General features: G+C 35.4%; 1 protein-coding gene and 1 long non-coding RNA gene across 3 annotated transcripts in view; one reads left to right on the forward strand and one right to left on the reverse strand.

Annotated features, from left to right (window-relative positions):
- The window catches only part of LOC149770710 (uncharacterized), a 94,861-nt gene extending 86,955 nt beyond the window's left edge, over positions 1-7,906 (forward strand). Inside the window, exons 3-4 of one of the 2 annotated variants that reach the window (XR_016418495.1) lie at positions 3,330-3,466; positions 7,169-7,906. This is a non-coding gene — a long non-coding RNA (uncharacterized LOC149770710). Of the gene's footprint in view, positions 1-3,329; positions 5,223-7,168 lie in introns of those variants that run through there. The other variant, XR_016418494.1, reaches the window with a different exon arrangement.
- The window catches only part of LOC149770711 (uncharacterized), a 91,659-nt gene that overhangs the window by 32,657 nt on the left and 43,965 nt on the right, over positions 1-15,037 (reverse strand). Inside the window, exon 5 of the mRNA XM_089949210.1 lies at positions 7,151-7,232. Coding sequence (XP_089805336.1) covers positions 7,151-7,232 — 82 coding nt within the window. The remainder of the gene's footprint in view (positions 1-7,150; positions 7,233-15,037) is intronic.

Consider the following 15,037-nt stretch of genomic DNA (forward strand, 5'->3'; position numbering starts at 1 on the left):
AGCTTTGCCAAAGGGTCTTTTCACAAAATTGTTTCCACAAGGCAAAGGTTGGATCACCCATTAAGACACAGTATTGCCCTATTCTCAGCTCTCTCAATTTTTGGATGGATTTTTGAATCATTAAAACATGAAGGACACTTTTTTCTTTAAAACGGAAAATTCAATTAGACCTTCAAGATAGGCTTAATATTACTGTCTGACATTTTAAAGTCAAGGAGTACATGAAAGGTTTTAGAGAAACATTACTGATTATAGGTTGCAAGTCAACACAAATGTTGTAGAAATCTAATCTGAAGAAAGTATATTATCATGACAAAACAAGCAAAATGAAGTGTACTAAAAAATGACAAGAATCTGATACGATGTGAATTACAGGACAAGACTGAGAAGAAATAAAACAAACTGCGACAGGAATCTATATCACAACTATTAGTTCCAGGTTAGTACCCACAAATGTAGTCCTAGTCTATTTTTAGAGCATTTTTCCGGTCTCCTTTTGGTGGTAATACAAGAATTCAAATTAAGAATTATTGGTATGGATTTAAAGGTATTTGTTTATTCTTTAGAATATGAGCTAATGGAGTGATTGTGTTTGAGTGTTTGGAAACAGTGCGTAATAAGGCCTTGGTGATGATCCAGAAGTGGAAACTGTGTTCCATTGCATATTGCTTTATTTACTGTCCAAACTCTCAAAGAAATGCTGGTGAACATATGACAAAAACTTCAATGCGAGTTAATCTTTGAAGGTACTTTATAATAAGATATGATTTATTATCATTGGGACACAAAGGAAAGGTCAGTACTAATAAGGGGGTGCTCATCAGTTAGCATGTACTTTTGAGATAGTGATGTATGTGAGGTGATGTTTTTTGCATTCAAAACATGCACATTTGAGAGAATGTTTGCATACCTCTATGCTACATTAATGTAATGTGGATGATATTTCTTTGGATATTGTACTTTTGGAAATTGTACATGATTAAGGAACACTGCTAACTAAAATGACTGCTCTCTTGTGCTAAAAAAGTCAGCCTGAATTAGTCTAAAGTACACTATCCATAGCAGCTATTAAAATAGGAAAAATGAATTTTGCCAAACTAGACAATGCCAACTTCTGAAAGTACAATGAATAAATTGCCAAATTATAATATATAAAATGTTTAAAAAAATCATCAGCTCTTTTTTTTTTAAATTTGCTTCATAAAGTGAAAATAGCTAAGAAGAGCTTGCAAAGTGCACATCTGGAGTAAGGCCATGCTGTATCATAACTATACAACAACATGTAACACCCATCAATCATACACCAAAATAAAAGGAATTAAAATTCTTTGAACAACCTAAGATATACAAGGTCTTCTTTCACCAGTGAGGAAACCTAATGAAATTCTTTTTCTTTAAAATTCTAACAATAAGCAAAATACAATAGTGTAGAGTGCCACCAGAAAGTGAAAATTTAAAAATAACTTTACAGTATTGTGAATTAAATCACGAAGAACTTTAAAGTTCCATCGCAAGCCCAAAGGTATAGAGTTCCAAATGAATTCCAGTGGTGTCCGAAATAAATTACACTACTGAAAGTGTTGATGTGCCTGTAGTCTCAAATGTGCTAATGTGCCAATGGCCTGGAATGTGGTGATTTTTTAATATATTTTTTATGTATCACAATTATGTGATCCGAACTTCCTTGACTGAATTCACTATAGATTTAAATTAGTGATTTAATTCAAGAAGTATTAATGAGCACTTTATATTTCCAGTTAATAATTTAAATAAATAAATCACCCAAATTAAAAACTTGACACAACAATAAAACTGGATTCCACGTCAGATGTTAAGGTAAAAATGAGTAATTTTTTAAATCAACAATACTGATATTAAAAGCTAAGACTCAATAATAGGGCCAGGATGTAGGTCAGCTTCCTTTATAAAATATTCAAAGTTATCAACAAATTTAGAAAGTGGAAATGAATGACCTAGACTCAGATTCAAGTAAACATGTTTACCTCCATTGATAATGATCTCAATATGTAATCTATAATCATAGAGAAATGTTAGCTATGTATCATTTTGTTTGCAAAATAAAAATCTCTATTAAGGGGTTAACCATTAACATGATTTTGGTCTAACATCAATAACAACATACAGATACATAACAACATCTTAAATTCCTAATTATACTGTTCCAGAACAAGATCCTACAGGGCTAAGCTGTGTGAAAAGATACATGAAAACTGCATTCAACTTTTAGACACTGTTTTAATTGGGTTACTTGACGCAATGTTCACACGATGACAGAATGCTTGTTTCAAAGCCCAAAATGCAAATCAAGTTTAGTATAACAACCATTCCTGATAATCCAAGGAACCCAAATGTACTGACTCCTACCTAGTGATTGTAGCAATGATATTATGTATTATGGAATACCAGTCGAGCATAGATGGTTTGGCTCACTTATAAGACTTACAAAATAATGCCAGTCCTCTATGAATGCAATAGGAATAGTCAGTCCAGTCAATCGGTTGGCCACCCCACCAGTCTGAGACAACAGACTGCTGGAAATTTCCAAATTACATACCGGACGTTTGCTCATATGGATGGACTGGCTTGCAGCACAGTCAGTACTGCCAGTCAGCTATGTGGTTTGTTTGTATTGACCTAACAGACTTTATCACTGTAATCATACACAGCTCATTCATACTTTGGGACAGGTTCTCGGGCAGCCAGAACTGCATACCAAAGACAGTATATGCTTTGCAGTATGGCTGGCTGGTGCGTTATGGTTTGTACTGGCTCTCTGTCCATCTATACTATATTGGTCAAATTCTATATCTTCCCAACAGACTTGTATTCTTAATAGTTTTATTGTATGGACAGCTAGTCCCAGATTTAATCACGTGGGATTTCCATGCTCATTGACAGCAAAGCATCTTCAGTTGCACAGACCGTATGTGATTTGTATTCTTACTAATTTTAATGTATGGACAGGTAGTCCTGGATTGCAATATGTTATTTCTACTTGTTAACAACAAATAGCATTTTCAGTCATGCAGATATTATGTGATTCCAAGGCTTGATTGGATAAAGTTATGTTATGGCGCTGTTGCATGTATCGATGAATATTATGTTCTGGCACTGTTTCTGCAAGTGGCTAGGAGGACATCTTGGCATCAGTGACAGGACTGCTCTGCGATTATACTGCATTATTTTGCTATTTGGTGTCTTCATAGGGGGTGGAGAGTGAAGAATGCATTTTGACATCACTTATCAGACTAATGACGCTTCTACTCTATTTATGTTTGTTGTAGCACTATTCTGTGTCTTTATTGCAGGTGTACAGGACATCTCGACATCACCCATGACACTAATCAATGATTCCACTCTTCATGGATACAGCATGTTCTGGTAGAAGAGAATATCTCGAATCCCCCCTCCCCCAACCGAGACTAATCAATGAATCAGATGTGAGGTCTGTTGCAGTGTTCAATAAGCCAATTCCTTAACTGGTCTTGTTAATTCATGTATAATGTAAAATGTGTTATTGAAACGACTTAGAAATCTAATCATTTATAAGTATTAACTATAAAAGTATTAAATTCACTGTATTTTACACAAATGTTGTATGCACCATACAAAAACATTTTGACTTACTATATCACTGAACAAGTAATGTGGATGATTAGATTTAAGTTATAAAATGCATAGAATTTAAATGGATTGTTTGCAAGACATCTAAACATGGCAGCAATAGTAAAACTGTAAATCTATATATGAAAATGGCCACCAAGCAAGTAGAATGGTGAGTTAACCTGTAAAAAGTTGCTTACCTTTGTCTACATAATACAGAAAAATACATTCTTCATCTTTCCAGGATGGCTGGATTCATAAGTAGCAGAATCAATAGTTATTAGTAATATAACTTGATCATGCAATATGTCAGACAGAGAAACAAGCATTTAATACTACTATGAACAAATACGTTGCAAAAACTGACATAAACACCACTGACCTCAATTCAATCCTTTGTAAACATGAACACAAACTAGACCAATATACTTGTCAATAACTGCCTTTGTAATCTGCAATGCCTAGGATGAATGGGGTCTTTGTCCTTGTCTTTAATTCTAGTGGGTGATACTCATTTTCTGGATTTGATTGTCATTATAATGTACTCATGTTAATAATCTTGCACAATTCTGGCAGCCAGGTCAACAATCTGAATCTACTGACAGGCAGGATACAATGTAAACTCCCTGATGGACTCTGTAGAGATATACAGATATTGCCACAGAGATGTACTGACATTGCCATGGAGTTGTACTGGCATCACCATAGAGTTGTATTTACATTGCCATAGAGATCTACAGATATTACCATAGAGTTGTACTGACGTTGAAAAATGTGTTGTACTAAACAGACATTGCTATAGAGTTGTATTGATACTGCCATGGAGTTGTACTGACATTACCAAAGAGTTGAACTGACATTGCCACAGAGTTTTACTGACACTGCCATCGAGTTGTATGGACATTGCCGTAGAGGTGTTCAGACATTGTCACATATTGTGCTGACATTGCCACAGATTGTACTGACACTGCCACAGAGTTGTATTGACACTGCCTTAATTTTACAGGCATTGCCATGGAGTTGTACTGGCATTGCCATGGAGTTGTTCAGGCATTGCCAGAGTTGTAGAGACATTGCCTTAGAGTTGTACTGACATTGCCACATAGTTTCGCTGACATTGCCACAGAGTTTTACTGACATTGCCATAAAGTTGTATAGACATTGCCATAGAGTTGTACTGACATTACCACAGAGTTGTAGTGACATTGCCATCGAGTTGTACTGGCATTCTCAAGGAGTTGTACTAACATTGCCATAGAGTTGTACAGACATTGCCATAGAGTTGTATAGACAGTGCCATATAGTTGTACTTACATTACCACAGAATTGTAGTGACATTGCCATCGAGTTGTACTGACATTGTCATAGAGTTGTACTTTTAACATTGCCATAGAGTTGTACAGACACTGCCATAAAGTTCCACTGACACTGCCAGATGCAGACAAACAGTCCATTTCCGTTCTGAGGATAATTCAGGCTGACACCAAGTTAATGTGAAAGGACCGATCTGATCAGTTGATATGCATACTTTAACATTAAAAAATGTAAACCTGGTCAACAGTTGTACTTTTCTTTATCCATTTCCATATATGCTAAAGATCAGGTTGAAACAATCCTCCCTCTTTAAAAGATCAAAACTCCACACCAAATTTTGGAAATCTCCTGATCTGTCCTGATCTGTCTATTCTGTCACATGTATGTGTAAGACCAACTAGACATCATCTTGTAAAAACCTAAGGTGACTTTTTCAGAATAAGTAGCAGTTAAGCTATGACAGCTATGCCAGATATGATTGCATAATTTTGTCTTGGGACTAATCATAAACCACTAGTAACCTTGTAGTGAAAATGCCATGCTAATATAACCATCCAATCAGGAGCACCAATTTCATTTTCATTTAGGAACAACTATACCAAATGATAAATGTGCGGATAGTTTCGAAGCAGTCCTCCAAGTAGTTATGCTGTCATAATCTTTTGATGCTAAGTGCTATCTATCTATTGGGAGAGACAGAGAGAAAATGAGAGGATAACTACATTTGCTTTTCCTTATATGTTGTTATGGCAAATAACTTCAAACTACAGGTAATTGTTTCTGATGGGGTGCGGATACTATATCAATGTATGACAGAACACTCAAACAGGCTTAAAAATATAACATCATCAAGCTGCAGATTATAATCATTAAGGGTTTACTTGTAAGGAGTCTAGGCTGTAATATTTGTTTATGCTGCATTTGGTTCTAAACTTTGTTGTGTTGGCAGGCTTACCGTCTATTTCAGTAAGAGATGCTGCACCCCAATTTTGATTACCACATAATTTTGTTTGCAATCTACACTAATCAATTCTGAATTTCTCAAATGTTTTCAGACATAACAATGATTGTGACGACAAATAAAATCGCTTATTAAACAATGTTCCTGCTATATGTAATCGAAAGCTTTTCTCAGAAAAGTGTACCATTTGTCAAAGTCTGTAATGGTTATATTATGTGTTATATTATGTGTGATGCAGAATATCAAATAGCAACAGGTCAATATAAGTTCAATCACTGACAATTTGCATGATACACATGAAAAACTAATTATTACAAAAGTAATTCTTGAAGCATGTATTTTATTGTTTGGGATTTGTTGTTATACATTCTTGATGGCACCTTTATACTTTTTGGAATTCATATTTATGCATTTTTGATGATGCCTTTTTATTATTTGGGACTCATTGTTATACATTTTTGATGATGCCTTTTATTGATTACATAAATGTATACTAGAGGATCAACAGTGCTGATTCGGTTTAAGATCTATTCATTACCAGGAGAGAGAAAGAGAAGGAAAAAATGGAATATATAAATATGCCAATACAGGCCTGAGGAACATTGCAAGGGAAGATACACATCCTAAATGAGAAAAGAAAGTAGTTACAAATGTCGCATCACCACTGGGGCAATGAAAGTGGTATCACCACTGTGGTAATATTTTTTCCCCCACTGATATATCTCATCATGAAATGTATAAAAAATAATAGTATGCACTTTGAAATAAAAATAGAATACAAAATATGCAATGATACTAAAATAATGAATGTCTAGTAAATGTTTCACAACCCACTGTATTCCCCTGCTTTATTTTCATATATTGGTTATATGTAAAACTATTTTTGTAAATCAGTGTCAGAAAAATGTACCTAATATAAGCAGGCATGTACAGTTCTGCGAGGGGCCCGGAGTGGTTGAGTGGTCTAAAGCGCTCTCCATTATGGATCACTGACATCTCACCTCAGCCTGTGTGGGTTCGAGTCTCGGATTCAGCTAATGTGGGTATGTGAGAAAGCTTCCCAGTAGCTTCTTGTGGCTCGGTGGTTCTTTCCGGGGTTTTCTCAGGTTCTTCTTCCACCATTAATACTGGCTGCCATATATAGCCTATCGTGTGCTGAAAAATGGCGTTAAACCCTACAACAACAATTATGCGAAGAACCTAAATTCATCAAGTCCTATACATGTAATAATGTTGTTTAGTCACCATTACCTTGTTTCTCTTCTTCAGTGTCATCAGGGGCTGGTCCAGATGGAGGCAATTTTGTCTGTACAACTGACTTCCCTTTATCAACCTAGATATCAAACAGAAGAACTCATTGGTAAACTATGGCAAAACTTAATGAACAAAAGAACAATGCTCTGTGATACAATCCCAGAGTCAGCACATATAATTTCATTTTGCCTCATATAACTGGCTTGAGACACGGGCATTTAGTGATAACTACAAACAGTATTACTCAAATATAATTGAGAAATTCATTCAGTGGCATTTACTTATGTCTATTTCAAAACTGGATTAAAATGACCGGACTCATTTACATATAAAATCTGACATAGTTTTCTAATTGCATGTAAACAGTAACATATATGGCACACAGTTGCTCGACATGAACTTGATGCTGACAACATGTAATAATGTGAAGGAACCAAATCACACAAAGTGACATAATTACCTCACATTACTCCAATGACCCGTTCTATCATATTATTATTATATTGTTATTGTTATTATTATTATTATTATTATTATTATTATTATTATTATTATTTCAGCATTAATTCTTTACAATTTTATTTAGTATTGTTGCTGGTCTTAGTGTTCTTCTTATTAGGCATTAGTTCTTTATTTCAGATATACCTACAGAAAATGAAAGTTGTGCTAATACTAATCCCCTTCTGTCTTTTCTATTTAGTGTCAAACAAATGTGTTATTTTATTTCACAGAAAATAATTACCACAGACAGAACCGGAGTTTTACTCAGTTTTTGATATTAATAAACTTTCATAACGTGAGACCTCAGTAGCGCTAAAGGATAATATGATTCAGGCACCAACAAAACACATGAGTTTATTCAGTCTGAAGTTACATCATGGTAACATATGCTGTCCAGTTCTATCACTGATAATGAAATCTGATTGGCAGAGTGATAGATGGTAGTGTTAAAATGGAGTATCTAGTGTTATCAATTGTTCACGTTGGGGTATGTCATGGAAATAAACTTGCAGAAGGTGAATAAAGACATTTTAATGTAGAATCAGTGCTGGAATGAAGTGAAAATACACTGAGTTTTAAGGTGGCGCTCTACAGTTTCATATTTTGCATAGGGTTAGAATTTTAAAGAAAACGAACTTCCCTGGCTTTCCTCACTGGTTATACTGACTATTTAAAAAAGACCTTGTACATCTTAGGTATCATTCAAAGAACCCTTAATTCCCTTTATTTTGGTATATGATAGATGGGTGTAATATGGGTTTTAGAGTATACAACTTGGCCTTACTCCAGATGTGTACCTTTCAAAAAAGTGCTAGTTCTACTTGGTAATTTTCACTTCATGAACTTGAGAGGTAAATTGTATAAAAAGAGCCAATAACTTTATTTATATTTTATATATTTGGTAATTCATTCATTGCACTTTCAGAAGCTGGTATTGTTTAGTCTGGCAAAATTAATTTCCCTATTTTAATAGCTGCTATAGATAGTGTACTTTAGACTAATTCAGGCTGATTTTATAGAACAAGGGAGCAGTCATTTTAGTTAGCAGTGTGCTTAGATCATGTACAATTTCCAAAGAAATATCCTCCACATTACATTAATGTAGCATAGAGGTATCCCAACATTCTCTTCATTGTGTATGTTTTAAATGCAAACAACTTCACATTACAAACGCCACTCTCTCAAAAGTACATAATAACTGGTTAGCGTCCCCTTATTCATGTGTACAATGAATATGATTTTCATACAATACTTTTGTGAAAGTGCCCCAAATGACTAAACATCATCCCAGTGCACAATGAACATGATTTTCCATGATTTGTGTGTGAAAATGCCACAAAGGCTTCATCTGGCACAATTCACCAAAGAGAACACTTTATCCCAACAAATATCCCTATAGTGACCATTAAAACAAAGCAAATTATTATTGTAGCGATACTAAAAAAGGGGCATAACTCTAAACTGTGTTTGTAATTGTCTTCCCTAGATGCATACTTTAAACCTTCACATGGGTCATCTCGTATTATGTTCTTAGGTGGCAGGGTCCAGTTTCATAAATTGACCCCTGGCAAATTTCTTAACTTAAGGCTATGGTGTGACTTTTTCAGCTATTATTGTTTAGCATTGATAGATATGGATATATTTGTGAACTAGGTGTTTTGGGCTTGTGTTGTTCTTGAAATTGATGTCAGGCATGTACACCTTCCATAGTTGCTCTGCAGTATGTTGATAGTGAGATACCAATAGTTGGCTAGGAAGAAGAGCTAGCCTCCCATAGCAGTAAACATGTGGGTTCATGGCAACTAGAGTATCTCAAAAACGGCTTGGATGACAACTATTCTGAATTGCATCAAACTATTTAGTAGACAATGTTTTTCAAATTTTTCATCCAGGGAAAGGGCTTGCGTTTGCACTGTGAGCACCACATGCTGTCAAAAATGGCATTTGGATGTGAAAAATGCAGGTATAAAATAGGGGTTGGGGTGCATGATCCTCTTCTGCTGTGAACTGCCATTGACTTCTCTGGTCAAGTGAATAATATTCTTATGCTTTGTTTTAATATAGGTATCTAAAAATATGGACCTTTTTGACCTCACTTGTGTGTTTGATTTTTTATGATTTTTTTATACTAGGTCGCTGATTGCGGCATTAAATTTTGTACATAAAAGTGGACCCTGCCCCCTTATGTGCAGCAATAACTAAGTTTCAAAAGTATGGCAGTGTCAAAGAATTTGCATATTTGCTCCTTACATGAAGACTGTTACTGAACTCAAGGTTATCATTTATCGATACTTTGCAATTACAACCAATTTAGCAACTAATTAAAGTTTGGGGATAAATTGCTTTTAATTGTTATGACTTTAATAATTTTAAATATAAACAAATCAACAGGAAACATGGTTTTTAAAAAAAACCTGAGTTATAATAGCAGTTTCCTCTTATCAGAACTCTTAGTATAATCACAGAATTTGCAGTACTAGGTACAACTGAGTTCATGAAATACTGAATACGTTTTTTTTATTTCATAACAGCACAGAAAGTGTTATCACATCAATAATTAAAAAATATATTCATGATGAAATGTGACTTTTAGAAACCCATCTTCTAATACGTAGTGTTGGAAGTTGTCATTTTAAAGACTGAAATACATGCTCTCCGATTTACTGTTAATGCATATCATACACTGCTACGCATCTACAACCTCCGATCAGCTGATTTCAGTCCCACACGGTGCAGTTGCAGTTGTGCAGAAACATTTTGAGATGACCCCTGGTAAATGGGAATGATTGTTCTACCTTTGTACAACAATGCAAGAGTGTCAACTAAAATTATCTGCTAAGGCGGTAAAAGATTGCACCTATATATTCGGGTATGGTTATACAAATATCATCTCCATAACTATGAATTTTGGTAATTTCGATCATGGTATTTCATGTTTCGCAACTCACGAGGTCACCAAGACCAAGGTCGGTTCGGATTGTCTGATTAATTGGATTTGCACACCAAGTCATGCTTTGTTTACCACAATCTCGCACCTGATAGCTTTCAATTGATAATCAACTCAACTGCCGCTTACATGCAGCGTTGATATAACACTTATTTACTCCTAGTCCTACACGGAAGACATCGACGCTGATATGTATGTTTTGCAGCACTAAAACATAAATAACATGTGACAAGTCTTAATTTACTCCCTACTGCTGTTGAAGTCATGCAGAGCTACTTTGAGATGACCCCTGGTGAATGGAAATGATCCTTCTCCTTTTGCAAACTTTGTACAACAATGCAAGAGTGTCAAATAAAATTACCTGGCGGTCAAAGTTGCATCCATATACACGGGTAAGATTATCATTACTGATGACATCTCCATAACTATATGAATTTCAACCACAGTATTGCGTGTTTCAGCATCTCCCAGGTCACCAAGACCAAAGTCCTTTCAGACTGGCTGCTTAATTGGAATTACACACCAATCCATGCTTTGTTTACCTGAATCTCGCACCTGATAGCTTTCTATATATAATAAATCTGAACAATTTATATGTCACCTGTAAACAGCACTTCAACCCCATTGCCGTTTACATGCAGTGTTGATATAACGCTTGTTTAATATTGAGCATGTGTGCGAATATTCCAAAACTACTCGAAATCCTAAAAGCAAATCACATTAGCGCAATGTTAACTAAACGTTGATTGGCTAACATTACCAACGTTTACATATCTTTGATTATCATAACAAATGAGAGAACTGTATACTCAATATTTTGCCTCAAGTTTAAACGTAGTAAGTTAAATTTAGACACATGCAGGGCTTTCCTGCACTTTACGAATCTCGTGTAGTTATGGTAAACAAAGATGGATTCCAATTCAGGTATGAACGAGTTTCAAGATTTTAATGGAGTATATAATGGCTCAATCTTTTAAACTGGATTAATTCTTGATGTTAGTCCAGTTTCAACACCAGATGCAAGTGAGGCCCACTTACACAATGGCTTGATTAGCGATTTCCTACAATGTAAGACCTCGACATTGATATTAAATATGCTTATGTTTTGGGCATCAATATCAAGTCTCTGGCTCGGCCAAAGTTGGTACGTGAGAAAGCTTGCCAGTAGCGTCTCGTGGGTCGGTGGTTCTTTCCAGGGTTTTATCAGGTTCTATCCTCCACCATTGATACTGGCCGCCAAGTAAAGCCTATCTTTTGCTGAAGAATGGCATTAAACCCTACAACAACAACATCAAATACTCTATCGCTTGGATGGCATCCAAAGACTTTGGGATCCCAGGAATACCAGAAATCAGAACCAGAGAGACATTTGAAAAAAAAAGTAGGCAAATATTTTCATGCCAATAACATGTGCCAACCCACCCAGAGGCCATACTAGTCCTACGATGTAAGACGTATCACATGTTATGTTTTAGTGCTACCATCACCCCCCCCCCCCCATAACAAAAATATCGGGTGATGCGTCTTATGTTGTGTAACAAAGGCCAATCAGGACATGACAAAATGAGCCTTAAGAAATGCCTGGAAAATTATGACCCCCTAAATTATCCGTCAATTGACCAAGAAATTATTGAATATAAAGGATGACTATCATTCAAACGATACCTGCCGGAAAATCCTATAAAATTTAGCATAAAGGTCTGGGAAAGTGCCCATCCCTAAACTGGCTATGCCTATAAATTTTGGGTACACTTTGGAAAGCCTGATGGTCCATAGAGAGGGACCTTACAAGAAAAATAAATAAAAAAGAACCAACACACACATACATACACACACACACACACACACACACACACACACATACACACATATTAACAGTCCCCATTTATTTGAAGATTTACATCAGGATGGACTCTTCTGTTGTTGTACAGTCCAAGAAAATAGAAAATGAATGCAAGAACCTTTAAAAGAACTAGTTAAAAAAAGCTAGCAGGGCATGTAAATTAAGCAAAGACGAGAAAATTGCCCATATATTATTTAGTAACATGGATCACAGCTGTCTTGTGTAACTCGACAAGAAGAAAACAAGGAGGCAAAAAGAAGTAACAGGTCCAAAATGTTGAAGATCATTATAAAGAAACAACAGGGAAGTGGATACTGCGGACTAAAACTGAATTTAGTACAGTTATAGCCATAAAGGAAATTAATAGCAGAAGTACTTACTGGGGCTATTAACTTAGATATGTAAATAGTGGATTTATTTTTTGGGATTCGAAACCGTTTACATGACGGATTTCTTATAGGAATGGATGTAGGAATATGTCATGGGAGAAATGTACAGATAACAGAAACTGTACATCATGAAAGCTGGTTTTTATTTCATTGCAATCCAGCAATAATTAATGACATAATGAAAATAACATTATCTCTACTGGCAGTATATGTAGTCAAACATGATGATGCTTAGTAGTCAGATTAGCAAACAGCTTCATTAGTCTTAGCAGCATCTTCACTAGCCAAGGTTTCGATAACCCTATCTACCCCTTGGCAGATCGAACATATATTGACGTTTTGTCCTAGCGACATCTATTAGATTTCATGTGCTACCTCCTTCAGTAATGCCAACTAACCAATAACATGGTGCATTGTACATCCACCAAAAACGGTGGTTGCAACTGACGTAAAAAGGATGCTTTGGAAGTTTAACATCAAAACTATTACGATGTACCAAAGGGTGTATTTAAATAAAGGGTATTTGTGCAAGCACAGACTGACACTGGAAAATTGCTTTTTAATCAGTCCATTCATTTGCTCTTCTTGACTCGATCATGTAGGAACAGTGTTCAAATTTGAACAACTTAATTTTGATTGGATGTGGTAGCTTCCTATGATATTCAGACCCAAAGTTCAGAAATATCTGCTCGATATGCCAAGGTGTAGATAGGGTTATCGAAACCTTGACTAGCTAAGATGACTTAGCAGCTCATATGGTAACACTCAACAGCAGTGAGGCTGTACAGAATGTCAGTCTTGAAAAGATCGGATCAGTTGAGTACAGGTTGTTGAGCAAGATCCAGAATTTCAGGAAAATGAGTGAAGTAACAGGGATGAGTGCAGTTTGCATTACTGTATGTGATAGGTATACTGATAAGCCTTATAACTAGAAATTATTAAAAGAGGAATTCAAATCCCAACATGAAATCAAAATAAAATAATTCAATTGAGATTACTGCCCTAAATTATATTCAAGGCTCTACAAAAACTTTAAGTTTAGAAAACATGAGGGGGAATCACTTGAATCTCTATGTGATGGGGTGGAAATGTGTGGTGTCCACATTAAAGGAGGCTACAGAGCTACAAACCTGAAAAAGGAAATTTCATCTACAAAATGTTATAATCATTTAAATTTTAGAACCTACATATTTCTCACCACAAAAGCACATGAATTGTGTGTGTGATTCGGATTTGAACGTAGCTTTAACAATTTTTCAGTCATATCGCTACGATGTCTGCATTGTGGCAGTTTATAGTGATGTCTAGCACTGGGGCGTCATGCCGCAGACATGTAGCATGATGTCCCACCCAGTCACATTATCCTTACACCGGGCCGACCAGTTCTAACACTAACCTCTTAATGCTGAGCGCCAAGCGAGGCAGCTGTAAGTACCGTTTTTGTAAGTCTTTGGTACGACTCAGCCGTGATCGAACCCACGACCTCCCGCATCCCAGGCGGACACTCTAACCACTATGCCACTGGAGCGGTCGCAGATGAATTATTGTTTAATGAATATTTATTAGGTCACTGTAAATTTATGTTGTTATTCATTGAATATTCTTATTTCCTTGAAATTATTCTATAGTGGGGTAAGATTTTCCACAGTGGTTTTCCACAGAATTATGTATGAATTCCGCAGATTTCTTTACACCTTATGGAATTGTGAAGGGTACATTAAAAAGAAGCTTGGATGAATTGGAAGGATAGTTTTATCTTAGGGAACCATCCCCATTTAAGGTCAGAAATCAAAATGATAGGAACATGCATTTAATTTACTGGTATCTCAACTTGTACTAAATAAAACTTGTTTGATTATACATATAGTCTGTTTTAGATAAGGGGTAATGTAAATGATTTCGCATACATTACAAGCATACATCTTTATTTTTTTAATTTCATAAAGCGAAGATTAACTGCCAATATCAAAAGTTTAATATCGGAAATTTTCATTTTAAATCCAGCATTATGTTTATTATCTGGTGTAATTAAAACTAGTTATTAACCAAAGTTTTGTTTGTCTGTTTTACTGTGATATTCACCCCTGTGCCATTCGAATCAAATAAGATGATAGTTTACATTATTTTTAATTCTTAAACATATTGTTTAATTACAAATTTATATCCCTTATTCTTGAGTTTGATTAAATTCGTTTTGCAGTAAA

This window comes from Sinohyriopsis cumingii, unplaced genomic scaffold (genome assembly GCF_028554795.1).
Source record: "Sinohyriopsis cumingii isolate HCF-2022 unplaced genomic scaffold, ASM2855479v2 utg002465l, whole genome shotgun sequence".
NCBI classification, from domain to species: Eukaryota; Metazoa; Mollusca; class Bivalvia; order Unionida; family Unionidae; genus Sinohyriopsis; species Sinohyriopsis cumingii.